The sequence below is a fragment of the Staurois parvus genome, unplaced genomic scaffold (genome assembly GCF_062004578.1).
Source record: "Staurois parvus isolate SC_StPar_1 unplaced genomic scaffold, SC_StPar_1.0 ptg000011l, whole genome shotgun sequence".
Lineage (NCBI taxonomy): Eukaryota > Metazoa > Chordata > Amphibia > Anura > Ranidae > Staurois > Staurois parvus.
Genome location: NW_028317807.1, coordinates 30412751 through 30435475, shown reverse-complemented (window position 1 = coordinate 30435475; position 22725 = coordinate 30412751). Strand labels below are relative to the sequence as shown.

Here is a 22725-nt window from a genome sequence, read left to right as displayed (position 1 = left end):
GCTATTCACCTAAAATGTGACTCCTGAATGCCTGTTTGTTTTCTATTGGCGTTAGAATTTGCTGGACCAGATGGAGAACTAGTCTCACATCCAGGGGCGGACTGACAACTCATGGGGCCCCTGGGCAATAGGGGATCATGGGGCCCCTGTGTCCTTGCCCAAACTCAAAAAAGCCTATGAAAAAGCTACCAGGGGCATCTCATGGTAGCCCTACTGAGCCCGGGCCCTCAAGCAGTGCCCGAGTTTCCAAATGGTCAGTCCGCCCCTGCTCACAGCTTTCAGTTCAAGCTCCACCCACTGTCAGCACCACTTGTTTCTAGGAGGTTGTTGGTTGTAAAGATGATAGCATCCTTAATAGTGCAGGTGGGAAAGGAAAGTGGCAAAACATGCTGCTCTGCTGAGTACAGAGACAGACATTCTGCCTATCTCCATACACCAACTTAGAGTTGGTCTTAATGAACTCCAGTTTTATTTTCTATGAACTGGAGATAGTTATTTTTGGATTTGGTACGGTAATAGTGTCACTTTGTGATTAAGAAGCACCTGAATCTGTCACACGTTGTTGGTAGGGAGCAGGGTTTTTTAATGTTACAGGCCATAACACCAAGAAAAGTGTTAGGGCTTTATTGAATTCCCTTTGAAGTGGTTTAGGACTACAGAACACCTCTTTTCTCCCTCTCCATAACATAGGGGAAGGTGAAAAGATGATGCTGATTACAGTCAAGAGAGACAATGAGCACAGAAAGGTATTAGCTCAAGGGTTACAGGGTTTCCATGCACTTTAATATATCTACACATATATGATATTTTTCCAAGAGATCAATGAACTTCAATATACTAAATAGTAAGTATAGTATACTTTTGAATTGCTGGCTTAGCTTACAATAATTAGGCTATGTAGTGAATATGGAACCACAAACTCAGAATATATAAGTCCCAGACAATTTGGAGCATGCTGGGAAATCTGTGCAATTAGTTAATCAGTTTTTCCTATTTCTGTGCAAGCCCTGATTGCTAAACCTAATGTCATGGCAAGGTGGTCCTGGCAGCGGTACCCGACACGTTTCAAGGACAGCATCTTACAAGATCCAACTATTTGTCACCTGCCATGGGAGAATAGGAAACCAAACACTACATTAGTCTAAAAAAGCACTATAAAATTCTCATTTAAAATCTTCTCTTTCTACTATGCTATGATCAGGCCTTTATTCTGCAATGAACCGCTTGTGTAAAGATATCATTATTCCTATGATAGATGGAGGAAACGACCACTTTTGTCTGTGATACGAGCAAGGCCCCTTGGGAGGAGCATTCATTCAAATGTTTCCCCTCCGTATAGTCCCTTGTCACACTTCGTCATACATTGTGCCCGCAAGTATTTCACAAGGACGGATATCATTAGCACGCCTCTGCTGGGAGGTGCTTTTGATCTACAATTAAGTAACGAAGTGTGACAAGCACAGCTAGTATAAGGGAACAGACGGATCCCAGCGGGAATATCAGGGCTCCAGGCAGGGAGCTGCGAGCCACCAAGTCACTGGAGAAGTGACAAAATCCACAATTAGAACAAATCAAATCCCTGAGAGGTGCAGGCCTTGATTGAGCAGCGAGATGGAAAGGAAGAATATTCATTGTAATGTATATTGTGACCTTGAGTGCTGCAATGTTATTAAAAGTCCATTTTCTTAAAAATCCTGAAAGCACCAAGGCAGAACATGAATTGAGAAGTGACTTTTTCATTGTCAGAAATACACATACTTCATTTCTTTGTGGCATGCTAGAAGTTGATTGTGAAATCATGTGGAGTACGTTCTGTAAAGTTATTTTCTTTTTATTACTGGATTATATGGGCTAACTCAGTAACAAAATGGGTGAGAACTTTGACTATTGTGAACACTGATTTCCACCTTTCAAGCACCTCCATCATAAATGCCTGTGTCACACTCTGGGCTCAGGCTAGGAGACCAGAGGCTGTAGCTGTTGAGAGGTTCACAGGTAGTTAGCTGGAAATGTACGAACAGATCCTCCTAGCAGATGATGTGATCTCACTTGAAGTGCGAAGTCTAAGCACTAATCGATATTCACCAGATGGTGGAGATGGGATTTGCTGTGTGTTAGCATCATATCACGGTCCTCAGGATCACCCCACCAGGAGGTGAGCAAGCCAGGGTCAAGTAGTAGATATAGCAGGGAGGGATTAGGCAGAAGCATAGTCAGTAAGCAAGCCAAAGGTCAGTAAATGGTAGTAGCTGGATGGGATCAGACAAAAGTGTAGTCAATGAACAAGACATCAGTAGAAAGTGGTAGCGAAGATAAGGACATCAGCAAGTATGCAAAGGAGCAAGATATTGGCTGGAGAAAGCACAGTAATCTGATGAATGGAAAGTGCAGATACATGGCTTAACCACTTGCCTAGCGGGCACTTTGACCTCCTTCCTGCCCAGACCAATTTTCAGTTTTCAACATTGCACTTTGAATGACAATTGCGCAGTCATGCAACACTGTGCCCATATGAAATATTTATCATTCTTTCCCACAAATAGAGCTTTCTTTTGGTGGTATTTAATCACCACTTATGTTTTTTATTTTTTTGCACTATAAACAAAAAAAGAGCAAAGAATTTAAAAAAAAGTTTTTCTTTGTTTCCATTAAAACATTTTGCAAATAGGTAATTTTTCTCCTTCACTGATGTGCGTTGATGAGGCTGCACTGATAGGCAGCACTGATGGGCACTGATAGGCAGCACTGATGGGAATTGATGAGTAGGCACTGATGATGCTGCACTGATGGGCACTGATAGGTAGCAATGATGGGCACTGATAGGCAGCACTGATTGGCGGCACTGACTGGTAGCACTGACTCGCGGCACTGACTGGCAGCAACTGATGGGCGACACTGATGGACACTGATGAGTGGCACTGCTTGGCGGCATTGATGGGTGGCACTGATAGGCACTGTTGGGTGGCACTGCTGGGAACTGATGGGTGGCACCACTGGGCACTGATGGGCGCCACTACTGGGCACATTTGGGGCAGCACTGGTAATCAGAGCCCTGACGAATGTGCTGATTATTAGTGCAGATGTCCTCTGCGACTCTTGCCGGTTATCAGCAGTACTTTTCTCACACTGTGACAGCGTGAGGAAAGTGCTTCTGATAACCGGCAACTGTATTTACTTTGTGATCAGCTGTGTCATTGGACACAGCTGATCACGTCGTAAAAGGCTGCTGTGATTGGCCTTTTACCTTGTCATGTGATCAGCTGTGGCCGTTGGACAGAACAATCACAGACAACTCCTGGTGCGCACCACTGGGGGCGCGTTCTGAGAGGACGTCATAAGACGCCCTTCCAGAACTGAACAACCGTTCTTTAGCCGTCATTCGGCTATAGCCCGGTTGTCAAGTGGTTAAATAGGATGTTCATGGGAAGAGCAAAGGGTTCAAGAGAAACAAGACACAAGGCAAGGTTGTATAAGACTCAGCTATCCAGCATCCCTTGTGGCACAGTGAGAATGGCCATGGCCAGACACTGCAAAGGTCGCAGTTTCAGACCGAGATCCTGACAGCCGTATTCTGATGATTGTATGAGATTAATTTATATAATGGTATGAAATTAATGCAATGTGATGGGTATTCTTTACAAAATGAAGCTCCATTTTATTTACTAAGCTGTGGAGCAACAGTCTTTGCATAATGCAACTGCAGTCTGTTTGTCTTTACTAAATCAAGCTCTTTGTGACATGGATTTGTTACTAAATAAAGCCATGTGGTCACCATATTAGCTTTGACAATGTGATCAATGACTTTTTTTGACAGCTGCCACTGTATTTCTTTCTAGGGGCACCCAATATGCACTGAAAAAGAAATACTTTTCCTAAGGAAGAGTTTTTTAACCCTCAAGAGCCATTTAAAGCCCATCGCACCTTATCCAGCAGGCAACAGCAGGTTTGGGACATACTATAAAACTGCCATGGGAACTTTCAACAATCACTTTTATTACCTTGGTTTATAGTTTGATCCATCTCGTCACTTGCATTTTTTTCTCATCAGCTTAGTCTGCTTGTAAATGGAAATTGAGAAAAATAACAATAAAGACATGTGGAATTGAAAAAGGAATTAATGTAATATTACTATACTATTCTGATCCATGTCTTTATTGCTATCATAACACATATAAATGACATGCAGTTATCACAATGTTCAAAACAGCATCCCTTTCATAACACAATAATAACAGTTGCTGCTGCTGTCTTTTGTAATATGATTGTGCTTTGCTAATCAGGATTTAACATCCATGATCTTAATATATCAGTGGATCCCAGTGTCAACCTGTAGACAAACAGCCAGCTTCAATAAAATATTGTACTACAAAGTCTCTAATTTGACAGTTCCAATATTCACCAAGGAGGATTACATTCTGATTCCTGAATGTGTTTAACAAATATATCACCTGTGACTAGGCATGTTTACCATGTGTTACATGACAGCTTATAGCTGAATTCTAGGCAGATATACAAATAAATGCAGTCATTATATATATTTTCCAAGAAATTATTTTCTAGCCTGTTGCAGTCCCTGTACAGCAGAGCTCAGACTGAGAGAGGAAGAGAGAGGGCTGCTGTGGTTTTACTGTGCCTTGAGCTTCCATCTAAACTAAGAAATGCAATCACTCAGGCTGTACCCATGTTGAGGCTGCAGAAAAAATTAAAGGACATGTCACACCTAACCGTAAGTACTGTTACCTAACTTGACCTATTCAAATGAATAGAACCGCACTGCAACCATTCTGCAATCAGTTACGTGCAATGCATGAGTGTGTGGCAAGGTGGGTTTTGAGTGTAAAAGTAGGCAATGATCCAGCAATCTAAGGTCCTGTGTCACCAAGACCAAGTCATAGTCCAAAGCCCTGCACTGGACATGACAATACCAAGAGAAAGTCCACCACCAGAGCATGGGGGAGCTCCCTCTGTCGAGTGCATTTATTTTTATCCTAGAATAAATGAGCCATTAATCCTCACAGCCCCACTGCACTGGGTAAAGGCTAAGGCTGGCCATACATTATACAATTTTCTTACAATTTTCTGTACAATTTCTGTACAATTTCCTTTAGACTTACCTCCAACCATTTAGTGCAAGGGCCTGCCAAATTGGATGCAATTGAAAGTGTTGTTTAGGTTTGACCTCATATTATATGCTTTTTGGTAAATCTCAAGGAAAACTGTACAAGAAAATTGTATAATGTATAGTGTATGGAATTTGCTTCTTCTGGGGGTGCACACGTTGGCTCACTCCTGAGCTGGGCTGTGTGTGTCTATAGACTCACAGAGCTTGGCTGAGCCCTGCCCTCCGGTCTCTGCTCACTATATTTGATTGACAGCATCAAGAGCCAATGACTCTCACTGCCGCCTCTCTGTCCTGTGAATGCTGGGAGGGAGAGAGTAACTACAGATGGGCACAGCCCTGGATCAATTGAGGAGTCGATATGCAGAAGGGGGGAGATGAGGGGGCGATACAAATACTTAAAGACATTTAAAGAGGTAGTAAACTCTCTGAGAAGAAAAAAACAATGTAGGGCAACATATTCCGAAATTGGAAAGGAGTTTTGGAATCCGCACGATTGGGGTTTCTCCCTATGAGTACAGACAGGCTGTGGAAATCTCTGCCAAGGAAGGTGGTGCTGGCGGATTCACTAGATGAATTTAAAAGTGGGTTACATGCATTATTTACAAGAAATAGTTCTGAGGCTATTAATTACTAAATCATATAATTCACATAATTTATAGAGAAAAATAATCTCCCTACTATTAAAAAGTTGCAAATGCATGACCCTTATTTCTATGATGCAGACAGAGAAGTACATTTTAAACAGCAACAATCTTGGGATAACAGTTTTGAGATTTATAGTAAAAAAAGCCTAATCCACGATTTAGATGTTCATACTTTTCTTCTACTATGCTAATCACTGGCTACCCGGTTGTCATTGACTGCAGAAAAAAGCACAGTGACAGCAGTCAGCACTTGTTGTTCTCATTCTTTTAGTCTGTGTGGTCTTAGATTTTTTTGCACGCATTCCGCTATGGCAGACAGACCCATGATTGGGATTAAAAGATTTTGCTCAGGTGGTCTGTAGAAAGTCCTGGGATTTTTTAGTTCATTTTCAGTGCACATTTACAGCAGGGTTTCAGAACAGGCCAAAACAAATATGTAACTTATTACAGCCATTCAAAAATCATCTCTCAGTGTATAGGAGATTTTTGATATCTTGTTTGTTACTACTGGACAAATTTAAAACTGTTAATACCACCAGAAGTGGTTCTGAAACAGTAATAACTACCTACCTGATGAACTGGCTGAACTTCACTCAGTTGGTAGCCTGGAGATCCTCCTCTTACCAAACATAACTCAACTGAAAATCAAAGGAGCCAGGCACAAAATTGTCAGCCAAACAGGGTCAGCATCCAGTCAGATGCTTCAGCTGTTTGGGTATTTCAACAGCTGGCAGGGATGGCTTTCAAACTACAATAGGCAGAGAGAGAGAGAGAGATTCGTCCATCCATGCTGTATAGTTTAGGTGGAGAAATTACACAGATTTTTTTTCATTCAGTGCACAGGCTCAACAAAAAAATCTATATGTGTTTGGCAAGCCGTACAAATGTCAATAACACCACCAAATTTTAGCTCCATTTACACTGTTTGAAATCAGCAGACTTTAAAAATAATTAATAAAATGCTCTAAACTAGAGCTCTGATACTGACCCTCACAGAAAGAGAGGAAGCAGCATGGGAGAAAGGCAGTAGAAATGTGCGCTTCGTATCAATATCAGTATCAACTGAAAATGAAATTATTAAATGCATTTGTTTCATTCGCATGGCGTCACATGATGCGATGTTAGTTTGGGCCCATGAGAGATTAATTAGATTTTCAAATGAATTCGTTAATTTTGATTTGGATAACGAATGGATCCGAAATTCATTCCATTTGTTAATTCAGATACACATGATGCCAGTTGATATTTTCCAATCAGCTCATGCAATTCCTCTTGGTGGGTTGGACTAGAGTCCGAAAATTGTTCCGATTCTAATCCATCCAATTTGATAATATATTGAATATATAGCAATCTTCTGGAAAACTGCAGAAAGTTTTGAATCCATCCAGACCAATAAATATACAAAATGAATGCCTAAGCTACAAAACAAATTCCGAAAACAAATCGGGTCAACATAACAAATGTGATGAAACAATATTCTTCAATGAACAAATGCATCCGAAATGAAAATTTCCGATGTGCACGTGAAATCACTGAGTATAAATGGTGGAGGTTCATTTCCTCCCCTGACACCACCAATGTTGGGGGCTTTACGTCTTCTCACTGAAACCACCAATGCTGGAGGTTTATTTCTTTCCACTAACACCACCAATGCTGGGGACTTTACTCCTTCTCGCTGACACCACCAATGCTGAGAGTTAATTTTTTCCCCCAGACACTACCAGTGCTAGGGGTTTATTTCTTCCCAATGACACCACCAATGATTTGGGTTAATTTCTTCTTGCTCCAGGACCAATCCACTGGCAACCCCAGAGCTTCACCTCATGCCGATCCACTTACAGCACCAGATCTTCCAACTCACCCCACCCTAGAAGTGTATTTGCTCCCAATGCCATCACCACTGCTGGGAGTTTAATTCTTTCCACTCACATCAACAATGTTGGGGTTTATTTCTTCCCACTGACACCACAAATGGTGGAGGTTTATTTCTTCCTTCTGACACCATCTATGCTAGGGATTTATTTCTGACACCACTAATGCTGGGGGTTTATTTCTTCCTGTTCACAGAACCAATCCAATGAAACCACTAAAGCTGGAGGTTTACTTCTTCCAACCAACCCCACCAATCCTGGGAGTTTATATTTTCCTACTGAAACCACCAATGCTGGGGGTTTAATTTTTCTCAATAACACCACCAATGCTTTTGATTTATTCCGTCCTGCTCCAGTTCCAATCCACTGACAACACCTGAGCTGGAGGTTTACTTCTTCCAACTGACCCTACCCTAGGAGTGTATTTCTCCCAATGACATCCGCAAAGTTGTGGTTTATTTCTTTCCACTGACACCAAAAATAATGGGTTTTTTTTTCTTCCCCCTTGCACCACCTATGCTGGGGGTTTATTGCTGACACCACCCATGCTGGAGTTTATTTGTTCCTACTTACAGGTCCAATCCAATGACACCACTAAAGCTGGAGGTTTACTTCTTCAAACTGACCCCACCATTCTTAGGAGTTTATATGTTCCCACTGACACCACCAATGCTGGGGGTTTATTTCTTTCCACTGATACTACCAATGATGAGTATGTGATCAGCTTATCTAGCCCGATACCTGGAAATAAACCCCAATTTTGTCTGTGTTTATAGGAACCATTTAAGCTCCAGCTATCATTGGTGTAGTGAAAATCCCCCAAAAATGTTTGCTAGGAAAAAGGAACAACAATGTTCTTGTGAGCACATGTTTCATACATAAGCTCTTGAAGGTGCCCATAAATCTGACGTAGCTGCCTTTTGCTCCACTATGAAAGAAAAGAAGATATGTCAGGTTAGATATTAGATAACCAAAACTGGATAGGACAGATCCTCTGCTGTGTTCCTCGAACGTCTCAAGAACCACAGCCCCTTTGACACACCAGGTTGAGGGTACAAACTTGCAATATCCCAGGAAATCAGTGAAAGCAATACTTACTACCCAATAGTAGTATACTATATCAAAGAAAATAGGCACCAAATCAGATCGGAACTTAATATAAAGTATATTGTTACCCAATATAGTTGGTAACTAGGTAAGAATGAAATTGATTAACAGTGGTAATTGCACAGTTTAGCATACAAAATGATTAACATAAAGGACTAGGTATAAGAGGACATTTGGCATCTAGATCAACATAAACAGTAACATGGCCCCCTCAGCAGTGAGCAGAAGTAAAGTTTAATCTACCTATTGAGGGTGGGAACTAGACAGCCAGAGGGCATTTATGGTGGTGATGCTAGTCCTAGATTAACTGGGTATGCACTGTCTAAAAGAAAAGGAGGATGGTAGTGGAGGGGGCAGGGGGACAAAGGGGGCTTGCAGAATAATTATTATGGGAGGGGTTGACCTTTGAAATGTTCTTCTGCTGGCTATTGTTGAGGCCCTTTAAGAGCGGCAGTGCACTTAACAGTTCCAGTTAACCTGCATGCAGTGTAAGTACAGTATAGGTACAAGCATAGGTATAGTATAGTCTTAGCATAGGTGCAAGGCTGGGTGTGGTTCAGATGTGGTAAAGGTTCAGTCTAATGCTGTATAGGGTTGGTATAGGTGCAGTCTAGGTTTGGAATAAGTGTAGTATACAGTGCAGCATGGGTGCAGTTTGGATTGGTTTGAATATTTAAATACTCTTTTTTGGCTCCTATTCTTGAGAGAACATGAGTGGACAGCCTGGAAAATATAGTGATCCATGATAGGACCACTTCGTGGATGTCTGCAGAGGTTGTAGAGCACCCAGAAATATGTAGCTCTCTTCTGATCTAGGTGTAATTGGTTACAATGTGTCCTTGAAGCAAGGTATATCTTAAAGCAATGAGTGATAGATTGTGGCCAATTCTGACTACTCTAGTCAATGTAGGTCATAATATAGGACTGTGTTAGTTTGCTGTTTATTTCGCCCATGCAGCTCACTCCTAGGCTTTGTTTCAGAACATGATGAGGCTCACATCTAGACATTTTCTTCAGTATAGTAATTCATTCAGATTTACATGGGAAATCTTTCTTCCAGTGGAAAGTTAATTTGGCATGTCAGAGGACGTGGACTCCCTTCAGCAACATATAATGCAAAATAACAATTGCACGGACAATGGCCCATTGACATTTCTTGGAGTGCAGATATTCCAGTGGTAAATAAAGCATCTTCACTGCTGGTGCTCACACCAAAGACTGTGCAATTTAGTTCTAGCAGTGAAATAAAAAGGAAAACTTTAGGGATTTGTCAACTCAATGCCAGCTGGATCTCTCTGCTTGAAATGGAATTTAATTTCAGAAGTATCACTGAGTGATTTTTAGCAAGCAAGAAAAAAAAAAGTTTTGGTGTCTGAGGATGAATCATGTTAATGAGCTGGTGTGTGAGCAATATCCTGGACTTGTAAATAACCTTGAGATAAAATATATATTCACTTGTAACTGTCTTACTTCAGAGATTAAAGGAAAAGAATGGAGAAGTGATGAGGTCCTGTCAGGACACTGTGACTGAGGAATACTAAAGGAGTAAGGTTCCGGCAGGTCACTGTTACTATGGAACTCAGAAATAATTATAAGTGAATTTGCTTAGGTTTCACAGTTATTTCAGAGGCACTGAAATTGAACGTGCAGTCTTGCAGGGCAGAAGTTCACACAAGGAGGGGTGGAAGATGCTAATAGGTGCTGTGCCGCAAATCCTGGAACAACTTGAAATGTCGTTACAAAGCCTGCACTGCGTAGCCAGAAGCTATTCCATAATCTGACCTGGTGACTTTCATGTATGTTCTGTTTTAATGGCTGTCATTTTAAAGCACAACCAAGCCCTCCTATTATTTAATGCTGAGAATGGTGCCATCTTAAGCCTCTGTTTAGATCTGCTGTTGCTGTGGTGCTACACATGTGATCAACAATGGTACCAGTTATTTGACTGTTTGAAAGTCCAGTTGAGAGCTGACATGAGCACACTATCAACAGTTTGACAGTTATTGCTATTTTCTTTTCAATATGTTTTATTTTTTTGTGAAGAGAGGTACAAATAGAATGTACAGGTTGACATCCAAACGTTGAGCAATCAGTCTATCGATAAAAAAACTGATTATATCAAAAATGGTACAAACAGAAGGATAGCCTTGGTAACAGCTGGTCAATATAGCAAAACAGTGCAAGAGATGGTGACTGTAAGGTTGATACTGTCGATCAACCTAAGTAGTTGGCATGGCCTCAGTTCACTGTCAAGGAACTAGGTGTTGTTAAGAAAAACGATGGAAAGATGATAGAAAGGAGAAAAAGGGAGGGGAAAAATGGTAAGAGGGCAGAATTGAGGGAAAGAGAAAAAAAGGGAGGGGGAGAATGTGACGCAGGAAGTGTCTGACCCACTGGGAGACCTCTTATGCAGTTGCCAGACTCACAAAAGGAATGACTGGGTGTTGGTATGCAAGCCATGGGCTCCAAAATTTAACAGATAAGTTGGCTTAAAAAAAATAATAAATGCCCATTTTTTTTCCACCGTAAAAATGGAATCTGGACTCTTTTATCATTTGGTGTGGTACGCTATGGTAACTTCTATTTGTACTTTTTTTCTGATGTCCCTGGAAATGGCTCAGCTAGCCTAGATGTGTAGTAACAAGTCAGAAGATGACTCTTGTGTCGCTGCCCCGCTCTTATCGTTAACCCTTTCACTGCCAAGACCATTTTTTTTTTCACTTTTTGCACATTTTATTTTTTGACAGATGATATTTAAACCACTGTTTATCAAATCTATATTTTCCTTAAAAAAAATTACTCAGATTAATTTTAGTGTCTCTGTACCTCTGACCCCTTGTCACATGAACAGGAAATTGGGGAAATCGCAACAAGGGCAATAAAAACCTGGCAAATGATTTAAACTCTGTTAACATTGTGCAAAAAAAGAGATACATTTGTGTAGGAGTTGGGCTTTAAAGCGATACTTAGCTATCTTTCTACGGTCTGACATCCCTCGTTGATGACAAATCCCAAGTCCAACTTTTCTGTTTTTCAGTAGAGCTCATTACCAACACTTAGTTTCTTAGGGAGATTTCCCCTCACTTTCACATACAAACCTGAATGATATTCTACCCCCCCTATGTTCAGCATAATTGAAATGTATTTTATTGCTGTCTTTGTACCCCCCATCAGAACGATTGTTTTAATTTTTTTGCAAAACTCTATCTTTGAGTCATTGGAACAGAAAGTGAGGATAAATCTCAACAAAGGGGACATGGACAACAAAAAACATCTGACATAGGTAACTCTTTCTCCCTTATACAAACAGGGAATTTTATAGGTTAGGTTAAGATTTAGAGTTAGGATTAGGGTGGGGTTGTGTTTTAAGGGTTAAATTATAGGGTCAGGGTAAGGATTACATTTTAGAGTACTGCTTTAAGTATTAGTATTAACCTAAGGGTTACACTAAAGCGGTATTAAACCCCAAACCGAAAATATAATATATTGCAGCTTACCAATCCCTAAGGATCTAAATCTGGTGGCTGCATTAGTTTTCTTTTCTTAGGCCTTTTCCCTCCCTGATGATCTGGCCACTAACACACCTCCTGTATTAGATTGCCCTTACTCTGGATGAATGAGCAAAAGAGGCACCTTGGACAGCAACATTGTCATTCTGGGGGGCAGGGGAGTGTAGATATACTAGCAGGTTTAAACATACTAACCAAATTAAAGCCAAATTCTAGCTAATACTTCGTAAGCAGTTACGGAAAACTGTTTTTTTCTTTGGTTTCACATGAATAGATAAAAGCTGATCATTGTAAGCACCCCTGGTGGTGTTAAATGGTTTGTCTCTTCCCAGTAACTGATACATTCTGCTGGAGAGCTTCTTTTGAAAAATAGACTTACTGGCTGTATCACCAGATGAAAATTGAAAAAAGAAAGCCTTAAAAAGGAAATTAATGCAGCTTTCACTAAGAAATGGTAAGCTGCAATTTAATAAACATTTGCTTTTGGGTTACTGAGTCTCATCGTGATCTGGCAATGTAAATGAGAGCCTTGGCAGTCCCGGGTCTCTGCCTCCTGATTAGTTGAGACAGCAAGCCATTGGCTCAATCACAATCAGTCAGTCAATGAGGAGGGGGTGGTGGGGCCAAGCCGTGGCTCCCTGTGTGAATGGACACACAGAGCAGCGGGTGCCCTCATAGCAGGCTGCTTGCTGTGGGGACACCCAACAGAAAGGAGAAGCCAGGAGTGCTGGCGGTGGGACCCGAGAAGAGGAGGATCCAGGCTGCTCTGTGCAAAATCACTGCACACAATAGGTAAGCATAGCATGTTTGTTATTTAAAAAAAAACAAAACAACCTTTAGAATCGCTTTAATAGCACCTAAGGTTATAGGGCCTTGATTTTTTTTTACTGTTTTTCAGCCCTATAAACCCCACACATTATACTACAGGTGCTGGGCTCAACTTATCTAAATTATGAGGTACTGGGATATACAGTTGTGCTCAAAAGTTTACATACCCTGGCAGAAATTGTGAAATGTTGGCATTGATATTACAAATATGACTGATCATGCCAAAAAATGCTCTTTTATTGAAGGATGATGATCATATGAAGCCATTTTTTATCAAATAGTTGTTTGGCTCCTTTTTAAATCATAACGATAACAAAAATAACCCAAATGGCCATGATCAAATGTTTACATACCCTGGAATGTTTGGCCTTGGTACAGACACACAAGGTGACACACATGGGTTAAAATGCCAATTAGAGGCTAATGTCCCACAGCTGTGGCTTTTTAAATTGCAATTAGTGTCATTGCTATAAATAGTCAATGAGTTTGTTAGCTCTTATGTGGAAGCACTGACTAGGATAGATACTGAGCCATGGGGATCAGAAAAGGACTGTCAAAAGTCCTGTGTAAGAAGGTATTGGAACTTTATAAAAATGGAAAAGGACATAAAAAGATGTCCAAAGCCTTCAATATGCCAATCAGTACTGTTAAATCACCTATTAAGAAGTGGAAAGTTCGGGGATCTCTTGATACCAAGCTAAGGTCAGGTAGACCAAGAAAGATTGCAGCCACAACTGACAGAAGAATTGTCTGGGATTTAAAGAAAAATCCACAGGCAACCTCAAAAGATATACAGGCTGCTCTGGAAAAAGATGGTGTGGCTGTTTTTAAGGAGCACAATACGGTGATACTTGAACAAAAATTAACTATTTGGTCAAAATGCCAGAAATAAGCTTTTACTGCACCAATGCCACAAAAAAGCCTGGTTACAATATACCTGACAACACCTTGACATGCCTAACCAGGCCTTTTTGTGTCAATGATGCAGTAAAGGCTTCTTTCTGGCACCTCGACCATGCAGCTCATTTTTGTTCAAGTGTCATCATATTGTGCTCCTTCAAAACAACCACACTGTCTTTTTCATGTGGTTTCCTATGGGTTTCCCTTTGTATCCCAAATAATTATTTTGGTAGTTGTGGCTGCAATCTTTCTTGGTCTACCTGACCTTGGCTTGGTATCAAGAGATCCCCGAACTTTCCACTTCTTAATAGGTGATTTAACAGTACTGATTGGCATAGTCAAGGCTTTAGATATCTTTATATGTCCTTTTCCATCTTTATAAAGTTCCATTATCTTGTTATGCAGTTCTTTTCTGATCTCCATGGCTCAGTATCTGGCTCAGTATCTAGCCCAGTCAGTGCTTCCACGTAAGAGCTAACAAATTCATTGACTATTTATACACTGACACTTATTGCAATTTAAAAAGCCACAGATGGGGGACATTAACCTCTAATTGGCATTTTAGCCCATGTGTGTCACCTTGTGTGTCTGTACCAAGGCTAAACATTCCAGGGCATGTAAAATATTGATCATGGCCATTTGGGTGATTTCTGGTATCATGATTTAAAAAGGAGCCAAACAACTATTTGATAATAAATGGCTTAATATGACCATCATCCTTCAATAAAAGAGCATTTTTTTGGCATGATCAGTCTTATTTTCAATATCAATGCCAAAAATTCACAATTTCTGCCATTGTATGTAAACGTTTGAGCACAACTGTATATGTGTATATGTATGTGTGTGTGTATGTGTGTGTGTGTATATATATATATATATATATATATATATATGTATTATCTCACAGAAGTGAGTACAGCAGTGTATAGCAGTGGAAATATGCTGTCCCCTCAAAATAACTCAACACACAGCCATTAATGTCTAAAGATATGTACAAAAATGTAAGGGGTGTACTCACTTCTGTGCGATACTGTGTATGTATATATATATATATATATATATATAGCACCCTCCTGCTAGGTTTTAGCTAGGGAGGTTTAGTTCTTGGCCCTCCTGTAATCAGCGGAACAATGTGTGTGATTGCTTTAGGCTGCGCTGGGTTCTGCAGGCTGCAAGTTTGACTGCTCCCCCTGTTTTCTGGAGATGAAGTGAAATGGGCAGCCTAAATATTTATGCTGCTCCAGCCAATCCCTGTTGAGGTATGCCCAGATTGTGGTTGTGGAGTTTATAAATTGTTTGGAACCCCAGGGAGCAGGGTGCTTTTCCCTGGAGGAGAGGTTCCCAGCCTGGAGGGCTGCATGCCTTCCCTGGCCATCCTGCTAAGGATGCAGCCTGTTTATCGAGGTCCCAACTGTGCTCAGCTGGGGAGCCTATATTGATACCTTTGGAGCCAAAAAAGAGGGAAGCCACTGATTATCTAATCTGGGAACTCTACAGAGGAGTTTTCTGCTGGAGTCTCAAGGAGACATCAGAGCCCTGGAGGCATTGTGAGCACAGACCACAGGGAGAGAGATCCTAGTGACTGTTGTTGCCATGAACCCCTGTCACATTCAATTAAGGCTTGCCTGGCCTGGGACATTGCTAACAGTGTACCAGAGATGTCCACTTCATGCCTTTATACTTATAGAAGTGTATTAAGAAGCTGCTTCTAAGGGGATAATGTCCTTGCATCATTGTTTAGTGTTCTGGAGTATCCTGCAGCTCCCTATTCCCCATCCAAGTTGAACTACAATAAACTTTTAAAAAGGCAACCCCTGGACCAGCAATGGGCAAACTACGGCCCGCGGGCCGTATACGGCCCGGCGGACCTTTTAATCCGGCCCGCGGAGCGTGATACATTGGCTGTCAGGATGTGTGTAGGCGGGGCAGCGTGACGAACGTGAGGGGAGCTAGGCTCCTCTCACAGTCCGCCCTGAAGACCGGAACGGCGCGGGAACACGGCGAGAGGAACGCGCGGAGCAAAGGTAAGTGAATTGACACAGGGGGGACTTGGCTTACTACTTGGGGGGGAATAGTACTGTGGGGGATGAAATACTATATGAGGGATGAATTAATATGGGGGATGAATTAATATGGGGAATGAATTACTATAGGGGGGATGAATTACTATATGGGGGATGAATTACTATGGGGGATGAATTACTATATGAGGGATGAATTACTATATGGGGGATGAATTACTATGGGGGATGAATTACTGTATGGGGGATTAATTACTATGCTTACTATGGGGGAATATTACTATACTTACTATGGATGACACATACACATCATTCATCTACTCTTGGTCCAGCCCCCGGGTCCAATATATGAACCCATTGCGGCCCTCAAGTCAAAAAGTTTGCCCACCCCTGCCCTAGACTGTTTCTTCAGCTACAAGAGTGAAAACTGCTGTTTGCCTGACTATGCTGCACTAGCGGGAAGAGAACCTGGGACACAAATCAGTGGCACTTGCGGAGGTGGCACTACATATACATAGTTTATTTCTCCTATAAAGTTATTCTTAAATGGCCATTGTCTCATGAAATAAGAACAATGTAGTTTATAAGCATTTTAAAGTGTAGTTTTACGTGCCATTTGTGTATTGCTAGGGCACTGTTTCAGCAGAGTGGGTTGTAAAATTTTACTGCTTATTAAATAAAATTATAAAGGCTTCTGAACACAACTGCGCTTATTTAATAAGCTTTTACAAAGATGATGTAACAACTAACAAACACATTTAATTTTTCATCACTTTTGGGCAGCCAAGAGAATACAAGATGATTGCTGGTTGGTTGATTTAGGTTATTACACTTTGAAAGCTTAATTATCAATTAATCCTGACCATAAAGCCACTCTCTTTTCAGTTAATATTACCTATATAACATTATTATATGTGGATTTTATTTTATATTCTGTTTGTACTTCAGTAGATGGCTTTAAACACAAATTGCTAGCAATGTTCAGTGTACACCTGAGAGAAATGTCAGGTTTCTCCCAGAGGCTCCTATTCCTGACACCTTAGTGTACAAAACAGCAAGTGTAAATTGCCTGACCCCATGTGCAAAACAAAAGATTGGACTTTTTTTGGTGCCCTCTTGTGTGTGTTCCAATGAATTGCAGTTTTTTTGTGGCTCTCCCTGTGCTGTCTGAAAATTTATAAGACCTATCTTTTGTATTTCTCCAGGGATGCATATCACAACATAGCTGCTCTGGATCCAGAGAAATTGAATATCTTCCGCACTGTTAGAGAAATCACAGGTACACAGCTTCTGTTTTGGAATCAAATACCATTGAATTGGTCGGCCTATAAAACGTATTAAGTATATAACATTTGATATTTTTTGTCGTAAGTTATAGAAAATCTCCAGGCAAATGTAAGGGCTTCCTATTTTTCAGCATTAAGAAAAAAAAAGTATTCCAACAACTGACAAAATCTGTAAAGTTTTCTACAATTTTCATGTATCTGGATCTATGCTTACACTCCAGTCACATCAAGCCCGACTTTGAAATCATTCATCTTACAGTGAAGTCGCACGATTTTAAAGTCGGGTGGCATGCCGATTTCAGGTGACACAGATGTCTATGCAAATCACATGAAAAGTAGTGCATCTACTACTTGAGAAATCAGTGCAGCTCCAACCAAGTAGAAACCGCACTGATTTGACCATTGTAATAGCAAACAATAGGGTGTGACTTGCCATATGATTTGCAAGTTCCATAGCATGCAAATTGCATGCCAAGTCGCACCCAGTGCGACCGGGGTGTTAAGTGCTGCTGATTAAAACCTAGAAATCTGAAAGGCTCTGGAATTGTCCTGTAAATTAAAGTTCTTAGATTGCCTTTTTTTATTACATTTTGGATAGTGTAGGGAAGGGTGAGAGTAATCTTCCATTTGGGAAACCTACTGGAGAGACAGCTGTCTAATAGAAGAATTCTGCTCATTTTGTAACAATTTCCTCTCACCCAATACTCAATAAATGGACAGAAGGTTTAACTATTCACTAGTTTTGGCTATATATACCTTTTAAGTTAATTTAGAGCTAGCTAAACCTAGCTAGCCTTAAAAATGCTTCACCCCCCCCAGCATGTATGCCCCCTATCCTATGTAAGGAAGATGTATATACTTACCTATTCTTAGCCCACTCCAGTCTGGTCACGTGATCCCCTGTGTCAGCTAGTGACAGCAGTAGGGGAGAGGAGAGGGCACTCAACAAAAAGAATGGTAAAGAATGGAGCAGTGATGCCATCCATAGGTTCCTTTTGCCCATCCGTTGTCGGCAGTCCTTCCTCTAGTCTGCAGCCACCGCAAGGGAGCCAGATCATGTGACTGTACCAGAGTGGACTGAAAATAGGTAGGTATATACATCTTTATTACAAGGGTTAGACAGTTAGGAGAGTGGAGGGAGCATTTGTAAGACAAGTTAGGTTAGGCTGGTCATATATTATTCAAAACCGATTTCCCCATCCAAGGTAGATGGGGAAATCCTTCCCACTGTGTCTTTGTATTCTGACAATGGGACTCCCCCACCTTGAGAATACACTGATTAACACTACAGCCCATTGGCTACATGTGCTGACTGAATGCTGGTTTTCCAGCGGGAACATTTGACAGAACCTGGTCTAATGACCATTTTCTGTTGAACAAAGAGGGTACACATAGATCAAAGTTCAGCTGGTTCCTGCTGAATCTGCTGAATTTCTATCCATGCAGGACCAGCTTTAAACTGATGTACACATAGTCTGAATATTGGCTGGTTCAGTAGAAACTGGCCGACATTTGGACCTGTACATTTGTCCTTCCAACAGATGCCAATCTTATGACCAGTGTTTGTTGAAAAGACATGCTGGAAAAACAGCATCCGATCAGCGCTCGCAGCCATTTGTTACATGCACTGATTAGTGTGTTCTGGCGGGGGATAGTCCCCCTATCAGAACACAAAGGCACAGTGGGAGAGATCGCTGTACTAACATCACTTAGTATGGCGATCTCTCAGATTTTTTTCGTTCAGCCCGTTGGGTTGAACAAAAAAGAAATGAATGTGTGCACTAGGCTTTAAAATATAATTAGAGGCTTTTTTTTTTACTTTTGGATAGAGTGTAGAGGGATTAGCACACTGTCACTTTTTAATGCGGTTTGTGCCCCCGTTAGGGAGATTCACCCTCTTTATTTGTCCTGTTTGCCATTATCACTGAAATTGAAAGTAAAAGAAAACCAAAATAATGGATTGTTCCCAGAAAAGAAATCGAGGGGAATTCCTCCAATGGGGACACTAGTTTTGGTGACTGGGTAAGTCCCAAAGAATTCCCTTAATTTGCAGGGATTATTGCTCACTTCCTGTTTGGCTACAGGACAGGAAGTGAAGGGAAATCTCCCCAATGGGACACAGATGGTGAACAAAAACAGACAGGGATTATACCCCCCCCCCCCCCCACAAACACACACACACACACACACACTCTATCCAAAATTTTAAAAAAACTTTTGCCTATAGTTCTACTTTAAGCTCTGACAGTCTCAAACATCACACAATGGATGGGTGTGTATAGAAGCTTATATAAGCACTCATAGGCTAGGCATGAGTGAAGAGGTAGGGCTGTGACACATAACTCCAAGCACACAAAAAGATGTCAAATGCTAATTCAGCTGTATAGCATAAGATACCAACAGAACCCCTAACAGGGCCTAGGACTATCTGACAGTGAAAAAAAAAGATATGGCAAGCATACATTGGCCATTAAAATACAGTAGCTTGAAAACCTTTTTTTGGTGAAGTTCATCTTGAAAGGTTCTCTAAGACCAAAATGTTTTCTTTTAGTTGTGGACAAAGCAGGGATTAGTTTTTTTTGTTTGCTGTCTTTGTTCCATTGGGGAGATATCCCTGCATTGCCTATCATGTGTCACAACAAGAAAAGAGAGAATATCTCACTGAAGTAAAGGGGGAATACCCTTCTAGAGAGCTGTCAGTGTAACAGGTGTCTACCTGGAAGATTCCTCTTCAACATTTTTTTCAAGTTACAATCCTAACATTTTGGATTTCCCATCACTTTCTAATCTGGTGTCAATGGTCGCTAGGACAAAGAGAGTGAGAGTTTATCCATAGCAAGGGCAAAGACAGTAATAAGGACCTAACAGGGGATCTGATACTTCTCCACTCTAACCAAAAAGAATAAAAATAAAAGACCAAACATGCTTTAAGTAGTGTAAGTTTAAAATATTGCCAAAATTACCTTATGCATGCAATTATCTTATATGCCATTGTTCTTTAATCTCTACAGGTTATCTGAATATACAGTCCTGGCCAAAGAATATGACAGATCTCAGTGTCTTTTCTAACTTGGTCAGCATTGGAGGTCGGGATTTATACAGGTAAGAAAAAGTGGTTGAAGTTGTACTTAAAGCAAACCTGTGCACAATGGTAATACTTTAAGTGATCTTGGATTATTGGGCAGGCCCTTCCAAGTACCAAAAGTACACAGGGAATCCCAAAACCTGGGAAGTCCTATTATTCTGATCAGAGCTCTGAAGGATGAATTCATGACCTCTTCCTCCCATGTCTAACACTTCTATATTGTCCAGTGCGGCTTATATTTTGTGACCAATATGGGTGTACAGAGAATGGAGTGGCAATGGGATAGAGCTCAACCTTCTGCATATTACGAGGAGCTGAGTTTTTAGGGGCTCCTAAAGCACTCTTCAAATAAACTCATGCTTGGATGTTGGCTCTTGAAGTCGACTGTTATGGAGTCCAGAGGTGGTTAAGACAGAATTAAGCTTGAAACAGGAGCACCTTTAAGCCATACAATAGATTGAAGTTAATTCCAACACATCGCTTTGAGCAATAATTACACTGATAGTCAAACTCTTTGGTTATACATGCTGGACAACTCCCAGAACTCCGATTTAACTCAGATGAGCTCTCACTGTAGGGTCACCAGGAACAACATGCAGCCACCCACACATCACATTGCCTCATCTGTAACATTCCTCCATATAATAAAAATTTCTAGATTACCACCGTGCCTGCCAGTGCTATCTGACTGGGTCCTTATTGGTACAGTCCTTGCCTAGTCTATACATTTCTCTTCGTGGAATATTGTATTGTAAAGGTGACAGATTACTATTTCTGGGTTGGTACAGCATTATTTACCTTACTTCTATAGTCATTGATTCTGGGAGCACAGATCCATACCACCTCTTTCAGCCTTTCCACTTAAAGCCTCAGGGTACCTAGGGACGGCTATGCCGTCGGATTTTAGTTGTGTGATATCAAGGCTATCAAGCTTAGTATCTTAGGATAGGAAAGAGGGCAGCACAACACAGTTGGCCTAAGAGACAAAGTATTAATATGGTCCTGTACATGGGCAAAGCATGGGCCAGTTTCAAGTTAAAGTTTACATGTAACACAAATTAGACTTGCTTTATCGGATTTGACAACATATTTTATAACCAAAACCAATATCCCTCATTAACATATAATTGCAGGTATTTTGCCACATCTTTTTGTTTAGCTTTGGATATGTCAGAAAGATTACTTGTTATAAAAGTAGGTAAATCTCAATGTTCACAGCATGAAAGCCTGCTGTTTTACAATGATTATGGTATGTGGTTACTTATGTAACCATCCTTCCATCTGTGTGGAGTTTTAAGTAAAATAAAATGACAAGCAGAAGATATACAAATCTGTACTGATAAAACACAATCTGATTTCCTAAGTGAAGCCAGGAACAGCCGTATTTGTGTTACAATCCATGTATTTGCATGAATTGTTAATGAGTATTATGCGATCTTTGTCTATAAAGCCAGATTAGTTATTTTCAGCCCCTACAACAGGGATGTGCTAGATTTCCTGGGGAACTGCTTGGTTTTGATACAGCTTCCCCCAATTAAGGTGAGTTTACTGTAGAACAGGGTTAGTTTAGTGCTAGGTAGTGATGAGCAAAACTGCCCTGAGTGTGGATGCCAAATTGAAACCCCACTGAGATCAATGGGAGCTAAATCTGTCAAATTAAGTATTCCTATTTGCTCGGCTAATGGGCAATGGGGTGTAAAAAATAGCATGGGGGCATTTCTCTGGGGAACATATGTAAATGGCAAAAAGTTATTTTTAAAAAATTCCATGCTGAGAGCAGTGAATTGTTTAACCTGGGCATTTACAAAGGAAAAAAAGGTGTTGCTGGCAAATTACATTTCCCCTTTTCTACAATTACAAAGTGAATACTTGTGAGCCACTATGTCTCAGATGTTCAGTATAATATGTGCAATTAGTGGTAGTGAACTACCTGTTGTGTTAGGTGCGCTGGCACTTTCACAAACTCACTTAATTGTGTATATGTAAATAGATTAGACATATTTATGATGCGCTCCTGCTATAAATACTTAATACTGTATTGTATATCACTCATAAACATCCATAAACTAAATAAATTAATAATAAATATAATAAAAATCAATAGATTAATTAATGTGATAAAGTGAATGAAAAATCAAATCATGAATATGCTAAATTGTGCCATTAGTGCTCAAACAATATTATCAATGCCATATTCCAATTTCATGATTAAATAAAGAGTCTTTTATATCTTTGTGCAAAGGTGCATACAAAATTGACCAGTCTTATATATCTTTGTGCAAAATGTGCAATGTGCAGGTGAACTCCTTAATCCCTCTTTTCAGGTGCCGTGTAGTCTCAATATGCGCTCAC

General features: G+C 40.6%; 1 protein-coding gene across 2 annotated transcripts in view; it reads left to right on the top strand.

Annotated features, from left to right (window-relative positions):
- ERBB4 (erb-b2 receptor tyrosine kinase 4) overlaps positions 1–22725 on the top strand; it is a 1213483-nt gene that overhangs the window by 867403 nt on the left and 323355 nt on the right. For both annotated transcript variants that reach the window (XM_089672264.1, XM_089672254.1), the window contains exons 10-11: positions 17208–17281; positions 20300–20390. In XM_089672264.1, the coding sequence (XP_089528390.1) occupies positions 17208–17281; positions 20300–20390 (165 nt within the window). The remainder of the gene's footprint in view (positions 1–17207; positions 17282–20299; positions 20391–22725) is intronic.